The sequence below is a fragment of the Pseudorca crassidens genome, chromosome 19 (assembly GCF_039906515.1).
Source record: "Pseudorca crassidens isolate mPseCra1 chromosome 19, mPseCra1.hap1, whole genome shotgun sequence".
NCBI lineage: Eukaryota > Metazoa > Chordata > Mammalia > Artiodactyla > Delphinidae > Pseudorca > Pseudorca crassidens.
In genome coordinates this window covers 3,919,654-3,935,659 of record NC_090314.1, presented here as the reverse complement: position 1 = coordinate 3,935,659, position 16,006 = coordinate 3,919,654, and the positions used below count along the sequence as shown (strand labels likewise).

Genomic DNA, 16,006 nt, shown 5'->3' with positions numbered 1-16,006 from the left:
CTGAGCCTCCGCATAGGCTGTTCCCTCCACCTCAAATGCCTTGGCTGGTTTGTAAGGAATGAGCTCAGGACGTCTCCTCCGCCTCCAGGAAACCTTACCTGATGCCTGCCCAGCTAGGGTTCTGCTCCAGGCTCCCCCAGCGCCAGGCTGCCTCTGTTACAGCTCTGACCACATGTGTTCGTCAGTGTTCATCCTCATCCCACCCAGTCCCTCCTGGAAGCGCCCCGAGGTCGGGGCCCAGGTCTGGTTCTTTCTGGGGTCCCTGGTGCTGCCCACAGGGCCTGGCGCCCGGAGGCCCCAGGGAGTGCTTGCGGGCGAGCGGAGGGAGATAATCATAGGAGAGGGCCCTGAACAGATGATGGTGCGAGAGCGCCCCCCGGGGTCCCACCTCGAAGCCATAGATGTCCAGGATGGCGATGGACAGCGCGTCCTGCTGCGGGGATACCAGCGCGTTGACCCTGGCGATGAGCCAGCTAAAAAGCAGCGCGTACAGGACCTTGGCGATGGCATCCCTGGAGCAGAGATGGTGTTTGGGGGGAGGTGGCAGGCACAGTGAGGGGGCGGGGCACCTGGGGCTCAGGCGGGAGGTGTGGCCTCACCTGGCATCCACGGCACTCTCCACGGTCAGGGGGGTGAAGATCTTCTCTCGCATTGTCTCCTGCGGGGGATGCAGCCCCTGAGTGACAGCGGGTTGGCCACCACCTCCGGAAAGCCCCCAGAGGACTGGGGGTGGGGGGCGTGGGGAGGGGAGCCGGGGAGATGGTGTCTCAGGCACAAAGTCAGCCAGGGGCAGGACAGGCACCCTCGTCCCCCCTTCTGCCTGGCTTGCTGGTGGGACGAGGGCTGCCGGTCTGAGGGGGAGACAGAGGCAGAAGCAGACACAATGGTGACATCAGCCTGGGGAGGGGGGAGGGCAGGGGTGTGGGAGATACTGGCCCAGCCGGGGGTCAGGGACAGCTCCCTGGAGCAGAGGGTACCTGTGTTGGGGATCGAGGATCAGCAGGCGTGAAAAAGGGAAGAGCATTCCAGGCAGAGGCCCGGAGACTGGTACCAAATGCCTTTGGGGTCTGAGGTTACCCACCTCTGGGCCAGACCCAGAAGATGGACAGGCTGGGGAGGTGGGGGAGAGGGGCAGGGGGCCCACACAGGACGGGGCACAGAGCAGCTCCGTCCAGGGCTGGCAGGAGGCTTCGATAGCATACCCTGCACCCAGGGACTCACGGTCACTTTGAAGGTGATGGCCTTCTGCAGGCCCTCGGGGGAGACCTGCAGCAGCTCGGCCACGGCCTGGATCTCCCGGGCGCTCACCACCGAGGCAACCTCCTGCGCGTCTGTCTGCAAAACACCCACAGGAGTGCATTTTGAGCTAAATAAGCTTTTTATATGAGTTCCTATAAAAAACAGAAACAAACGAGAACAGCCAGGAAAATTCTAAAACAGAAGAGGAGTACAGGGGTCTCTGGAGATGATAAAACATAAAGTTAGAATAACTAAAACGCTGTGGGGACAGACACACAGTTCGTAAACAGGTCAACGAAGCACAGTAAAAAAGTCAGGAGTGAGACACAAACGTACACGGGAATCTTCAGTATGGGGTAAACACGTATTTCTCAAGTTGGGAGACTGAGTCACTATCTAAACAAAAAAACAAGATCCCTACCTTGTACCTTACTAGAATAAATTCCTGAGGGACCAGAGATTTAAATGTTAAAAAAGTAATCACAGAAACCATAAAAGGTCTTCAAACAATGGTAAGCATAGGCTTTTATAATTTTAGAGAGACAGATCTCTAAAATCATAAAAAGTCTGAAATTTCTATAAGACTTGATAAATGAAATACCTGAAAATAATTTTTTTAATCTGCATAGCAAAAAACCCCACCCAAAACCGAAAGAGCAAAAAACCTATAAACAATGAAAATATAAATGATAAACCAGAAAATATGTTTGCAATTCATCCTAGAGACAAAGGGCTGATTCCCTTAACATATACAAAGAGCTCTCATACGTCAATTAGAAAAAGACGAACAACCCCCAAAGCAGAGAAAAAGACCAAACGATCTGTGCTTCTGGCTGTGAGCCGGCGGTATTTCAGCCAGTTCTTCAGCCTCCAGAGGACGCCCATGTCCCAAGCGAGCGGGCCGTGCGGCCGTGGTGTCCCCTCACCTCATACTTCTCAAAGTAGACGTTGCCCAGGTGCAGGATGGAGGCCAGGATGCGGAAGATGCTGTCCTGGTCCTCGGCGCTGAAGCCCAGCACCTCCATGGCGGCCAGCAGCCGGCGGAAGTCGTCCGCGTCGCTCTTCCCTGAGATCTCACAGTTCCCACCCTGGGCGAGGGCAGGGCAGGGGTCGGGGACCCTGGGTGGGGGCCAGGAGCCCTCAAGGTCCCTGCTCTGCCCCGGCCTGCAGTGTGGCCGGATATCCCAGTTTTCTTTCTACTCGCGAGGGCCGGAGGCTCCGCGAGGGCACCGCATACCAGGCCCTGTGCTGAGGGCTTCGTGTACGTTTCCCTCTCCTAATCCTCACACACCCCTGCAAAGCGGGACTGTGCTGTCCCCATTTTACAGACGACGGAAGTGAGGCTCTGGAAGGAAGTGTAGTCGCTCCAGCCCACTTAGTTCTATTCTAGGCTCCAGAAAAGCAAAGAATCAGGTCGGCCTCCCCTACCCTGGCCTTGGACCCCAGAGACCCCTGTCCCCCTTGCCACGATGAGACATCGCCAAGTCCAAACTCACCCTCCCAAACCTCCATCACCTTCGCTGGCCATCAGGACGCCACGACTTGGCTCTCTCGGCCCACGCGGAGTGATGGGGGGAGGGGACCAGGCCGAGGGCCCTCAGATGCCTGCTGCTCTCACCTGGTTCAGGTAGTAGTAGGTCTCGGCCTCCTGCAGGCTGAAGGCCTGCCGGAGCTGGGCGGGCAGCCCAGCCAGCAGCTCATAGAAGATGTGGTAGTTCCTCTCGTTTTTGGCCTGTGGAGTGGGTTGGAGGCTGCAGAGAGGGGAGCCGCCGACCTAGGTGACCCCCAGACACACGTACAAGCCCACCTATGCCCACAGATACAAGTACACACACGGGCCTCAGGTGACACCGGTGCCCCTGTGACGAGTGAGCCCCAGCCTGGCACTGGCGGGGGGTTGGGGGGACCCTGGTGTGGTGGTGGGGCGGGGCTTTGGGCAGGATTTAACTCTGCTTGGAGAAATGAAAGAAAGGTGGCCCTTTTCACATGTGTACCAGCTACACAAGCCTCTGCACACGTGTGTCCACGGACCAGACGTGTACTCGCAGGGCCAGCCAGGGTGGTGGGCACAGACTGTGGCCAGGCCTCAAGCCAGGCCCTTGGGACACAAAGGGGAACACGGCAGACAGAAGCCCCTGGCCTCGTGGGAGCCCACCTGCCGGCCAGGGGAGACAGACCCTCAGCAGAGCACCGTGAGTGGCGAGAAGCGCTCTGCAGAGAAACAATGCAGCCAAGGGGGTGGGCGGTGGTGGGGGGCGGGGGGGGCTGCATTTCTTCACCGGGGCCGCCTCCCTGGGGCGTGACCTTCAGCGAAGACTTGGAGGAGGTGAGGGGTTCGACCACGCAGCTGTCTGCGGGAAGAGTGCTCCGGGTAGAAGGAACAGGCGCTGCGAAGGCCTTGTGGCGGGATGGGGCCAGGTGTGCCTCAGGGCCAAGGACGGGGCCGCGGGGGAGGAGAGGAGACGCGGCCACAGGCGCGCGCGCGCGCGCACACACACACACACACACACACACACACACAGCCCGAGCCTCGTGCATCAGCTCAGCCAGGTGCCAGGCTCAGAGGGTCTGCACGCCCCACACCCCACCCCATCCTGACACACCTGAAACACGATCCTGGATTTCTCGAGCAGGTACTGCGAGGTTATGGCACCAGAAATCACGCTCCTGGAGAGGGAGCAGAGTCAGCTACGCTGGGCACCGTGCACGCAAGGCCCCGGGGCGGCTCCACCGCGGCCCACTCACCCTTCCAGAAAGATCTCCACAAACTTCCCAAAGCGGCTGGAGTTGTCATTCCTGACAGTTTTGGCGTTACCGAAGGACTCCAGGAGGGGTGTGGCCTCCAGGATCTGGGCGCCAGAGGAAGACTCGGGCATTGCGGGGAGCCCGCAGGGGCCTCCCCAGGTCCCCCACCACCCACCCCATGCCGCCCGCCCCACACCGCACAAGCGTGCGCACACGCTCCCCCAATACCTTTATCTTCAGGAGCCGCCAGCACAGAGGAGGAGGGCGGGACAAGAACAGAAGCGGGTCACCCGCGGGACCCACCGGCTCCCCCCAGGACGCCGGGGGCCTCCGACCGCGGAGGTAGTGGCCGAGCCCTCCCGGCCCGCAGGCAGGAGAGCCGCCAGCTGAGAGCAAACCCCAGAGCCTCAGAGCCCCAGGTGTCTCGGCTCGGGGACCGTGGCATGGCCTGAGGTCGGGGGTCTGCTGGGCCTTCCTACCAAAGGGCTCTGGGGGTGTTCTTGCCCCCCTCCCCAGCCACCACCGGCCGTGAACCACCCAGTCTCCTGGAAAGGCCTCCTACCTGCCCCGCCTGGCTCCTTCCAGGGGTTCTCCGCAACCCTCGGGAGGTCCCGTCCCCCACCCCCGGCTCCCATCCCTCGGGCTCCAGGCCCTGCACGGCCCAGCCCCATCTCCTGTCCCCTCCCCACTCTGCCCAGCACTGCAGTCCCCTGACTGTGCCTGCGCCAGCCTCTGGGCACTGGCGCTCTGCCCCCCTGCAGCCCTCAGCCCTTCGTACGTCCATGTCTCTCGCTAGAGCGTCAGCCCAACAGGCAGGACTCTGTGCGCACACGCCTGGTGGTCAGCACCCACACAGGACCTGGCAGTAGGAGGCTCTCAACAAACACCTGCTGCGGGGGCGGGAACCTCCCTGGTGGGCCAGCGGTTAGGACTCCGCACTTCCACTGCAGGGGGTGTGGGTTCCATCCCTGGCTGGGGAACTAAGATCCCCACGTGCCGCACTATGCGGCCAAAACATACACACACAAAAAAAATCTGCTAAATGGATGAAATGGGGGATAGCATTTTATGAGAGCAGAGCCGCCAGGGTGTTGTAGCTAATCACAGCACCCACTTATTAAGCACCTACTGCATGCCAGACCTCTTGCCCCAATTAACAGCATCGTTAACAAGCCTACGAGGTAGGTGCTAACATCGCCCTTGCTTACAGATCAGGAAACTGAGGCTGGGAGAGGTGAGGCAGCGTGCTCGGGACTCCAGGGTCGGAAAGAGCGAGGGCCCAAAGCACCACAGCCCATGTCGGCGATGTAAGCAGGGCTCTCTCTGGCTGCATCATTTCCTCAGGGTAAACTCTTAGGGGAGAAGGAAGGGGCCCGGTGTGCACAGAAATGATACACTTTACCTTGGGGACGGTGCCAGTTCCCTCCACCTGCTCACCCACAGTGTCGCTCAGTCCCAGAAATACTGTGCCCACCGTACAGAGAGGCACAGGGGCCGGCCTGGGGGTGCTTAGGGAGTCAGGGTCCGCCTGGGCTTTGGCCTGTACTGTCCCTTAGCCTGGGTGCCCCTTGTGGGCACCTGGGGGTGGGTTCTCTCCTCTAGTGCCCAGCACAGGGCAGGGCACACGGCCAGGGGTGGGAACATCTGGCCCCGTGGGGCCGTCCAGCCCAACCCGCGGGTGCGCCGGTGCCGGTGCCCCGGGCTGAGCAGCATTCGGCCACCCCGAGCCCCTACCCCAGGGAACCCTTGTCTCGTTCCCAGCCCAGAGATGGAGCCTGTGGCCCAGACCTCGGCTGATCAAGGCACGCCTGGGTCCAGTGAGGACGCGTGGCCAAAACCAGTCCAACGGGAGGAAGCCCTGAGACCTCCTGGCCTGGTGGGCAGTGTGGGCCGTGCTGCTGCGACATCATCGTGCTGACCACGGGAGACAGATGAGGACGATGTCCAAACGTGCGGGAGGGTGGGGCCGAGACAGGGGACGTTGTCTAAGACCCTGGACCCAGCCTTGCCTGAAACTGACCCTAGACCCAGACCGTCCGACTGCAGGAGCGGCTCAACGGCGGCCAGGAGCTGAGTCCACGGTCACCCCAGCCAGCAGGCGCATCTTCACAGCTCCTCTCTGCCCGGCCCAACCCCTCAGACCCAGCCATGTCCCGCGCCTCCGCCATCCTCCCCGAGACAGCCCCCCGCCACGAACCTCAGACCCCAGCCCCTCCACCCCGTCACTCTGGGACACTGGGCAAGTCACTACCCTCCCAGGCCTCAGTTTTCCAGCTCCCAGGGCTGCCGCGAGGCTCTGGTGCTGACAGAGCGGAAGGTTCCCCGCACACAGGGGGTGCCTGACGCACACGGCTGCCTGCGTACGCAGCCAGTCCTCCCAGGAGTCCACTCTTAGAGGCTTGACCCCCAGCCTGGAGCAAAGGGATGATGTGGTTGGCCTCCAGGAGACCCAGGCTGGGATGGGAGGGGCTGGCAGGCCAAGGTCGGTATCAGAAGTGGCCTGCCAGGAAGTGACCTCTCCTGACCACAAAGCCCGGGCTGACCCCCTCCTCACCGAGGGCCCGGCAGCCCCTGCCCAGTGCCCCCAGATCCCCTGCAGAGGTCGCCACCAGCTGGGACACTGTGGCCACTGCAAACCTCTGGAGGGGTGGGCCAGAGCCTGAGCTTCACGTTCTGGAGTCTGAGCTGGCGGGCCTCAGCCTCTGCCCCACCTCCCCTGAGCTCCAGGCTCCTGGCACATCTACCGTCTCCCACCACCTGCGCGTGGATGCCCCGCAGACCCTCAAGGGCACCTGCGTCCTCTCTCCATATTCTGCCCCTCAGCTGCTGGCTGCTCCTGTGACTCAGGCCGAATGCCTGGGGCCAGCTTGGGCATCCCCTCTTACAGCCCCGTCTGGTCCCTCACCAAGTCCTGGAGCCGCACCCAGGCCAGCTGTGCTCACCAACACCACTGTCACCTCTCTGGTTTGAGCCACCATCCTCCCTCGCCTGGACCACATGCTGCCCCTCTCCCGACCCAGCACACCACACCTGCTGGACCCCAGGGCCTTTGCACCTGCTCTTCCCCAGATGTCTGCAGGCCCCACTGCCTTGCCTTCTCAGCAGGACCTGCCCTGACCCCCACGCCTGAAATCGCAATCCCCAACATGCCCCATCCTCCCCCCATGCTTCCCTACAACTTACCCAGAATTTACCTGCCTATTTTCCTTTCTGTTTCCTACACTAGAACAAAATTCCCACAAGATGGGAACGTTTATCAGGCTGTGTTGCTGCTGCCTGCTCCCCAGAGCCCAGCCTGGGCCTGGCATACAGCAGGTCCTCGGGAAACCGTTACGGAGGTTCTGACGTTCTTGGGTTCAGAGAACTCAGCTCTCTAGGCAAACCTCCAATGCTGCAGGCCCCAGCCAGGCCTTCTCAGTGCCCCAGCCTCTCCTGACCCTACACTGGCCATCACACACATTCGGGCCCGTCCTGCCTCTTTCACGACCATGAATGTGAGGCCAGGCAGGAGGAGTGGACGATGCCCCCTGCCCATGTGGCCTCTGCTGGGGCCGCCCCAGGGGGCTGGAACGCAGAGCTGCAGGGGAAGGCAAGCAGGAGAGAACTCCCGGGAGGGGAGGCAGCAAGGGCCCCAAGTCCTACGAGGCCTCTCTGTGCAGCCCTGGGCTCGGCCGCCCATCCTCCAAGTGGGGCCAGAGTCTTGCCTCTCGAGGAGCACGAGGGGCGCTGGGCTGAGGGCCCTGGGGGGACAGACGCACCTGCCGTGCGACGCCCCGTTTCTGGTTCATGGCCGCCAGGTAGCGCAGAATCAGCTTCGTGGCCTCAGTTTTCCCAGAGCCGCTCTCTCCGCTGACCGGCCAGAGGGGCAGAGTGAGCTCCAGCCTGTTCACGGCCTCTTCTGGGCGCTCCCCTGACCCCACCGTGACACAGGAAGACACGGGCAGGCAGGCCGGCCGGCCCCCAGCCCCTCCGCTGCTCACCTGATGATTATGCACTGGTTCTGTTTGGCATCGAGCATTTTGGCGAAGGCGAGATTTGCAATTGCAAAGAGGTGCCTGGAGAGACAGGCCACACACGTTCCTGGGCCAGGCCCTGCTGGGGCTCCCAAACCTCCCAGGGGATGGGCAGGGGACATCCCTGCCTAGCCGAGCAGCCAATCCTGCCATACCCCACCCTCGGGGAATGCTCCCCGCAAGGCTCCCCACCCAGGTCTGAGCCACAGTGGCCTCCAGCCCACGGGGCTGTGGCCAGGCTCAGGGAGAGGCTGCCGGGCTCCCCACCGCCACCCACCACCCACGGCTGAGGGGCAACCAGGGACTTGCCAAGCTCAGACAGGAACCCAGGAGACCCCGGGGAGGCCCCCTCCCCCAGCCCTGGAGACACTCACGGGGAATTCTCGGCCAGGGCCCGCCCTCTGTACTGCTGCACCTGCTCCAGCCCGTAGATCCCAAACATCCGGTACGGGTTCACCGACACCAGGATGCTGCCGATGTACGTCTGCCGGGCAGACGGCGGCCTCAGGGCCCGTCTGTGTCCTTCCCTCCCCACTCCTGGGAGCCGGGATCCCTGTCTCACGGGCACAGACGTCTGGCTGCCTGGCCCTGGCGTCTGCACCCTGGGCCCCCAGACAGCTTGCTGGGTCGTGCGCTCTGGCTGTGGAGCGTCAGGCACTGAACCAGGCTGAGGCTGGGAGGAGGGTGGTGCACGCAAAGCCCCACAGCCACGACCCTACAAGGGTGCCCGCTTCCTTCATTCCTAGTTGGGGCCCGCCCCCTGACCGTCCCCCCGCCGGGCCCCAGGTGTATGGCTCCCAGGACTCTGGAAGCGTTACCCATCGGGCCCCTGGTGGGGGCCACACACTTCTGGGTTCCCTGTCTCCAGGCCTCTAAGCCTCTGTGTTTTAGGACTTTGGATTATAGTGCTCCCAGCTCTTGAATGCTGTGCGCAAATAGTAGAAACTCCAGGGTTCAAACCAGATGCCACAAGTCTGGGGCGAGCAGGAGAAATCCACGCTTCCCACTGCAGCCCCAGGAGGCAGGGAGGCAGCTGCCCTCAGACCCAAGCCCGGGGGGTCAGCCCCAGGCCTTACGTAGATGAGGTTCCGTTCAAATCTGGTCTTGAGGTTGGCCAGCACAGTGGTCTCCTGGAGGTCTCTGCGAGGAGATGGAGAGAGGCAGTCAGGGCCCACCTTCCCCTCAGGGTAGGGCCTTGGTCAGAAAAGCCTGCGTTCAAGTCCCGTCTCTGACACCAACCAACTATGAGGCCTTGAGCAAGTTACTTAACCTCTCTGTGCCTCAGTTTTTCTATCCATCCAATGGGTATGATAATCACTGTTCCCACCTCGCTGGGGTGGGGGATGCTCTCAGGTAGCAAACGTGAAGGCTGTCACTGTGATTGGATAATGACATTGACCAGCACGACCCTCACGTCTGAGGCACCTCCAATGTGCCAGCACCCTCACACCAACAGCCGCCCCACAGCATCCTGTGGGCGACACACTGAGGCAGAGAGGCTGAGTGTCTGCCCAGGTCCCAGCTAATAAGCGCCCATCTGAATTACTGGGCCTTTGTGACACTGCCTGAGCCTCGCCTAACAGGGGAGGAAGCAGGCTCTGAAAATGTTCCAGGAGGTGAGGGGCACCCCGGTGGGAGGCGGTGACCACTCACCGACCCGCCACCCCCACTCACTCCAGCTGCGTCATGTCCTCCACGCCGTCCTCCCGGCGCTGCTCGCGGAGCCGTGTGGATGGCAGGTTGCGGATGGAGTGCATCTGGGGAAGACAACCTGTGGTCAGCCAGCCAGAGGGTGCCTGCGCGTGGCCCCCCGGCTTGGACATGGCCAGGACCCACTGCCGTGTGGAGGAGGGACCCCTGAGGCCAGGCCGGCCGGGTCCTGTGGGCTGTCTGCCTCGGAACACAATGCTTAATTCCCAGGGACACGGCCGGCCTCAGCGCTGCCCGTCTTCCCGAGGGTCCTGCCAGGGGCTGAGCACACGCACAGGGGCACTGCTCCCTCTGCCTGGCCAGAAGGCCTCCCACCTCACGTTCTCCCAGGCTGAACCCCAGGTCTGCCTATGTGACAACTAGGAGAACATCTGCATCTGGTGCCCAGGGCCTCCAGAAGGACCAGGACTTTCGCGTTTGGCGCCGCACCCCGTGCAGGGCAAACGCAGACCCACACGCACAGACCCACAGGCAACGGCGCCTGCAGCCCAGGTGCTCCCACGCCCACCCGTGGTCTCGCACGGGGCTTGTGGACGTGCACACTGGCCTGCGGTGCCTGGCTGGAGGCACACACAAGTGCAGGCACGTGCTCTCAACGTCCCTTGGACAGGTTCTCATGTGACAGGTGTCCCCACACCTGGTGGTCTCGAGACGAAAGTCCCGATGCCCCCTGTGGGCTGCAGGCCCACTACTGTGCCCTGGTAGTGTGTACACTTGACCCCGCAGATACCACGTCTGCCCGGGCCGTGGCGCACGCACTCACATGCTCTCCTCGTTGAGCTGTGGAGCGCCCGAGCACACGTCCCAGGCCCGCACGTGACCCGTGTGACTGCGAGCACACTTGTGAGCCCGCCTGTCCTGCCTCTCGGGTCCAGCCTACACCCCTCCCTGAGCGGAGAGGAAAGGGGACACCGGGAGGCAGCCCGCGTGCTAAGTAGGGCACAGCGGGTATCACCCCAGAGGCCCTGGCCTCCCGCCCACCCGCCTGCCCATGTGCGCCAGTGGCCGCAAACCCTGAATAATTCAGCCACTCACGTATTCCAGGGTGAGGAGGGCCCATGCATCCTTGCCCCTCACCCCCGGGCGCTTGGTGCCCCGCTCCTGCAGCGCTGCGGCCCACACAGCCCGGGGCACCCGCCGTTGGGGCCAGGGCCCCCCCAGCAGCCAGGGCGCCCCGGTCGCCATTGATGGGCCCGTTGGCTGCCTGCTCCACGGGGCACCGTCTGCAGAGGCTGAGGAACGCCCGCCACCCCTGCGTGCCCCGCCCACCCCAGGCGTCCCGGGGGAGGCTCCGGTGACCACCCCCCTCCGCTGAGGGCCACCCGGCACCGGGCTCGTGTTCCGCCGCGAGCGTGGCAGCCAGGCACGGGCTTGGCACCCCTCAGAAGGGCTGCCTGCCCCACACCCTGCGGGGGCCCAGACAGGCTCCCGGCTCAGCCGTGATCCGCTGTGTGACCTTCTGGGTCTTGGCTTCCCCACTGTGCAGTAAAGAAGCTGGAAGGTTGGTTCCTGAGCCCTCACCTTTGGACAGTCCAGAACCCTGCAGCCCGGAGGACTGCCCTTAGGCAGGAGCCCCAAAGAGACAGAAGACCCAGTTTGGACCCAGGGAGGGTCAGCAGCAGGCAGAAGGAACGGCATGAACGTGAATGCGGGGGTGGGACAGGGTGGGTAGGCAGGGTCTGCAGTTTCGTACTGAGCCAAGATCCCTGCGGGGGGCTCTGAGTGGACGTCCCATCCAGATCGGACGAGGACAGGACTGCTTGGAGCCCAGACTGGGACAAGATCCCTTTCTCCAAGTGCCTGGGGGCAGTTTCTGGCATCTCTGTCCTCTGCCTGCCTGTGCCGGGCATCCCCTTGTTCAATCCCCCAGAAGCTCTGGGAGGCTGTTCTCCCCAAGCTACAGATGGGAAGACTGAGGCCCAAGCAGGCAGCAGTTCGCCAAGGTCCCGAGACTGTCTCCTGCCCCGTTTCCCAGGATGGAACCATAAGCCCTCCCTCTAACCTGTGCCCCCATACCTTGTTCCACCAGTCTTTGGGGCCGACCTTTTCCCCGGGGCCCCCATTGGGCAGGCAGGCAGCTCCAGGGCCCAGGCGGCAGGACGGGGGGCGAGCGTGTACTCGTGTGCAGGGTTGATGGGCCTCCGCCGGCAGGCACAGGTGGGACCAGAGCAGACTCCAGGTTCTCAGCCTGGGCCGGGGCTCTGGCTCCTGGATGGGAGGCTGCAGGGTAGCAGGACAAGCTCGCTGGAAAGAGCTCAGCTTCTGCACACGAGGCATGACCACAGCAAAACGCCCAGGGCTTGCCTGGAGCCATTCACCCGCCTTGGGCAGGGGTCCTGGGGCCCCAGAGGGCGCCAAGGGGGCTGGGGCCCTGGGCAGTGTCCCCCAGCGGCGCCATGGTGGCCATGTGGCCCTCATCTGGTCAGAGGCGGCCAGCGGGTAGGAGAAGCTGGGCCTCAGTGCTTTCCGCTCTGAGGGGGAATCCTTGGGGGGTGTCAGGGTCGGGGGTTCAGGCTCTGCTGGTGGCTGGGGGTCCGCTGGACAGGCCTCTTCTTCAGGCTTCTTGAGGCTCGGGCTGGCCGATTTGGTCAGCTGTCCAGGCCCTGGGTCGTGATGTGTACCCAGGAGGATACCGGTTGAGTCAGAGGCTGAATCTTCAGGCTGGGCAGCAGGGGATAGCCCTGGGCCCACGTGCTGGAGGAAGGGGTTTGGGGGTACAGCGGCTTGCCTGGAGAAGCCACGGAGGCTGCCTGGGCCTCCCGGCCAGGGCGAGGGTGGCCGCTGGGTGTCAGGCATGTCCACGTCCCAGCTGGGGGCCAGCGGGGGCACTGTCCAGAGCGTCTCCGACTCCTCGGGCTCGCGCTGGCTCTCGCGGTGCTCAGGGGCAGGGGCAGCGGCAGCGGCAGCGGCAGCCGCCCGCCAAGACCGAAGGCCGGGCGGCAGGCGGTAGGACTGGCGCGGCCGGGGCTTCACGGCCCTGATGGGAGGTTCGCTGAGGCTGCGCCACGTGCGCGGGAGGCGCGAGGGCAGGTTGAGCGAGCGGTTCCGTGGGCTGGGGCCCAGCAGAGGGGGCGGCGAGGGCGACCGCTGGGAGCCCAGCACCGGCGACCGGGGTGCGCGCGGGCGCCCTGAGGCTCGGCGCGGAGACAGGGGCTCCCGCAGCGAGCGGGGACGGCGGGGCGACGGCGAGAAGGGCGGCCGGAAGGGGCCGCGGCGGACGGAGGGCTGGGGGGACAAGGGCCCCAGGGGCGAGCGGGGCCCCAGGGGTGAGCGGTAACCCAGGCGGGGCGGGCTCCTCAGCGAGGGCCGGGGCGAGGGCCCGGGGAAGCCGAAGGCCGCGTCCCGCCGGCGGGAGCCCCTGAAGGAGAGCCGGGGTCCGGGGAAGGCCAGAGGGTCAGGGGGCCCCTCGGGGCTCACGGGCGGGGGCTCGGCCAAGGCCCACCAGCTGGCCTGGGATGCGAGGGGCAAGTGAGCCGGGGCGGCCCAGGGCGGCGGGTGCCGGCGGAGCGAGCCGTAGGGTGAAACCGGCGGGGGAAGGCCCGGGGGCAGGCCGGCGGGGACGAGGGCCGGGGCGGGCGGCAGGCTGGGGGCGGGGCTGGGGGCGCGCGGCGGGGACGGCGGACGGTGGGAGTTGTTGTTGTTGCGTGCGCGCGCCTGCGCCCTCCGCAGCACGATGGGCGTGTTGGGCCGCTCGGGGTCCATGCCGGCCAGCTTGTAGCCGAAGCGCTTGTAGGCCGCCTCCCTGACCGCCGGGCCTCGCGCCCGGGCCTTCTGGCTGCTCTTCAGCCGCGGGATGGGCTCCTTTTCCGACAAGGTCTTTTTGAGGAACCGCGCCAGCGAGGTGGCCGGGCGCGGCGCTGGGCGTCTGAAGTCAGAGCTGAAGCCCAGGCCCCGGGGGGCGCCGAAGGCCGAGAGGGCGCGCTGGATGCGGCGCTGCCGCGGCGTGAGGAAGCCCCAGAAGGGGTGGCCGTAGGGCACCGGGGGCAGCGGCGGCATCTCATCCTCTTCTTCGTCTTCGTCCGCGTCTCCCAAGGGCAGAGGGATGTCCAGGGAGGGCGGCAGGGGCACGTCCAACTTCTCCTTCCCAAACAGCTTCACTTGGGGCCGCGGGAAGAGGCGGAACCGGCGGATGAGGGACAACTTGGACCTGGCGGGCTTGTCCATGCCCTGCTGCTCGAAGAAGGCGGAGCTGGGCAGGCGGAAGGACGTGCCCTGCTGCTCGCTGCCCGCCTCCTCGGGCTCCTCCAGCTCTGCGATGTCATCCATGGGGTGGGCATACGGGTTGTGAGGTGACAGGATGGGCGGCGGCACCCACGGGTACGCGAAGGCCGACTGCTCCGGCGGAAGATAGGGCCCCTCGGGCGGGTAGATGGCCTGGTCCCCGCCACCATAGATGCCTTCGGCGTAGGGGACTCCATGGGAGGCACCGTAGGGGACGCTGTAGGGCGGCGCGTAGGGATCCAGGTAGGGTGGCATGTAGGCTTCCAGGTAGGGCGGCACGTAGGCGCCCAGGTAGGGCGGCGCGTAGGCGGCCAGGTAGGGCGCCCCGTAGGCATCCGGGTAGGGAGCCCCGTAGGTATCTGGGTAGGGCCCGGCATACGGGAGGTCGTAGGCGAGGTCGTAGGGCGGGTAGGGCGGGTAAAGCGCGTCGGAAGGGGCGTAGGGGTCCTGGTAGTAGCCGTGCAGTTGCGCCTCGCCCGCGTATGCGTCGTAGTAGCCATAGGGAGACGCGAACCCCGACGGGGCCGCGTAGGGGGGCTCGTAGTCGTCGTAGCCATAGCGGTAGCCGTAGTTGGAGTAGAAGGAGCCCCCGTAGTAGTCTGGGCCGTAGTAGTCGTAGGGGTCCTCGGGCGGGTACCCGTGCGGGTTGTCATAGGGCGGCCAGGCTGGGCCGTGGAGGCTGTAGGCGCCCCGGTAGGGCTCCTCCTCATACTGGTACAGCGACTGCCGGTCGTAGTAGTCATCACCCTCGCGGTGGTAGTCATAGTACTCGCCCAGGTCCTGGAAGCCCTCCAGCCCGTACAGCGACCTGCGGGAGCCTGAGTGCCGGAACGGGGCCTCGTCCTCGAAGGGCAGGAAGCCCACGGGCTCACCCGACTCGTAGATGCTGTGGGCGCGCGGGAACCTGCGCAGGCGACCCCCGGGCTGCAGGATCTCGGCGCCCGACGGGAAGGGCAGCTTGCGCGAGCCCACGCGGGAGCCGGAGCGGTCCATCCAGGCGTCCAGTGTGGCCTGCGCACTGCCCGACTCCTCGGCCTTCTTGATGAGGAATTTCTTGGTGAGCCAGTTGATGGCCGTGGACGCCTTGCTGAGCGATTGGGCACGCGGGCGCAGGCGGCCGTAGCCGCGCCGGCCAGGGAAGCGGATCACCATGAAGGACGGCTTCTTGCCCTTCATGGCGCGCTTCTTCTTGCCCATGCGCATCTGCGTCATGAGCTTCGACGTGGACTTGAGCACCGTGCGCGCCTTCTTCTTGCGTTTGGTCTTCTGGGGTCCGGTGTGAAGGCCCCAGAAGAATGCCGACGCGCTCCGGAACTGCCCCTTCTTGGAGATCTTGGGCGTGCGGTCTCGGAAGCCCATGAACAGCCGCGAAGTCCCCTTCAGGCTCCGCTTGGGCTTTTCCGGCTCCGGCGCCTTCTTCCCCTTCTTCCCTTTCTTGGCTTTCTTCTCATCCTCTTCTTCCTTCGCCATGGTGGCCACCTGCTCCCTGCCAGGCCGGCCGGTGTCACAAGCTCAGGGCCTTGGGGACACAGGGACCTGCTGAGTCTCCTGCCTGCGGCTGGACACGCAGCCTGCTCAGGCTCAGAGCAGCTGGGACTGGCCCGGTGGCCGGGGGAGGGACAGCCAAGCTCCTTCTGGCTGGGACCAGGCTTTCAGGAGGGCAGATCCATAATTCATCTCCTCAGGCCCCGCCTAGAATTTCACCCTTGAGCCTGTTGGAAAGCACCTGGGTGTTGTTTATGGGAAGCAGGGGAGGCCTGGCAGGCCCATGCTGGGGAGACTGCGTTGGCCTTAGAACCTCCGTGAGGACAGCCGTGCCTCAAGCCCAGTCAAGCCCTCCCTGAGCCTCTGCCGGCTCCCCCACCGAGTGAGTGCTTGGGTCCCTGGGCCCCAGAGAGGGGCAGCCACCTGCCCTAAAGCACCCAGCGCATCTGTTCCGGGCCACAAGCGGAGCTGCATCTCCTGAGCCAGGGTGGGACGTTCAGAGACCACCAAGTCACCTTGTGGGGGGGGGGAACCTGGGCCCCTCCAGGTCCTGGGCAAGGGAGGAGGGGTGGTGGGCATGGCAGGTGCCCAGG

At 64.6% G+C, this 16,006-nt stretch overlaps 1 protein-coding gene across 1 annotated transcript in view; it reads right to left on the bottom strand.

Annotated features, from left to right (window-relative positions):
• MYO15A (myosin XVA) overlaps positions 1-15,398 on the bottom strand; it is a 50,095-nt gene extending 34,697 nt beyond the window's left edge. Inside the window, exons 1-15 of the mRNA XM_067716428.1 lie at positions 14,323-15,398; positions 11,724-14,178; positions 9,672-9,754; positions 9,074-9,137; positions 8,372-8,481; positions 7,965-8,039; positions 7,743-7,833; positions 4,213-4,218; positions 3,985-4,088; positions 3,843-3,906; positions 2,858-2,971; positions 2,166-2,327; positions 1,222-1,335; positions 600-658; positions 389-512 (exon numbers count right to left, since the gene is read on the bottom strand). Coding sequence (XP_067572529.1) covers positions 389-512; positions 600-658; positions 1,222-1,335; positions 2,166-2,327; positions 2,858-2,971; positions 3,843-3,906; positions 3,985-4,088; positions 4,213-4,218; positions 7,743-7,833; positions 7,965-8,039; positions 8,372-8,481; positions 9,074-9,137; positions 9,672-9,754; positions 11,724-14,178; positions 14,323-15,398 — 4,701 coding nt within the window. The remainder of the gene's footprint in view (positions 1-388; positions 513-599; positions 659-1,221; positions 1,336-2,165; positions 2,328-2,857; positions 2,972-3,842; positions 3,907-3,984; positions 4,089-4,212; positions 4,219-7,742; positions 7,834-7,964; positions 8,040-8,371; positions 8,482-9,073; positions 9,138-9,671; positions 9,755-11,723; positions 14,179-14,322) is intronic.
• Between the last annotated feature and the right edge of the window lie 608 nt (positions 15,399-16,006).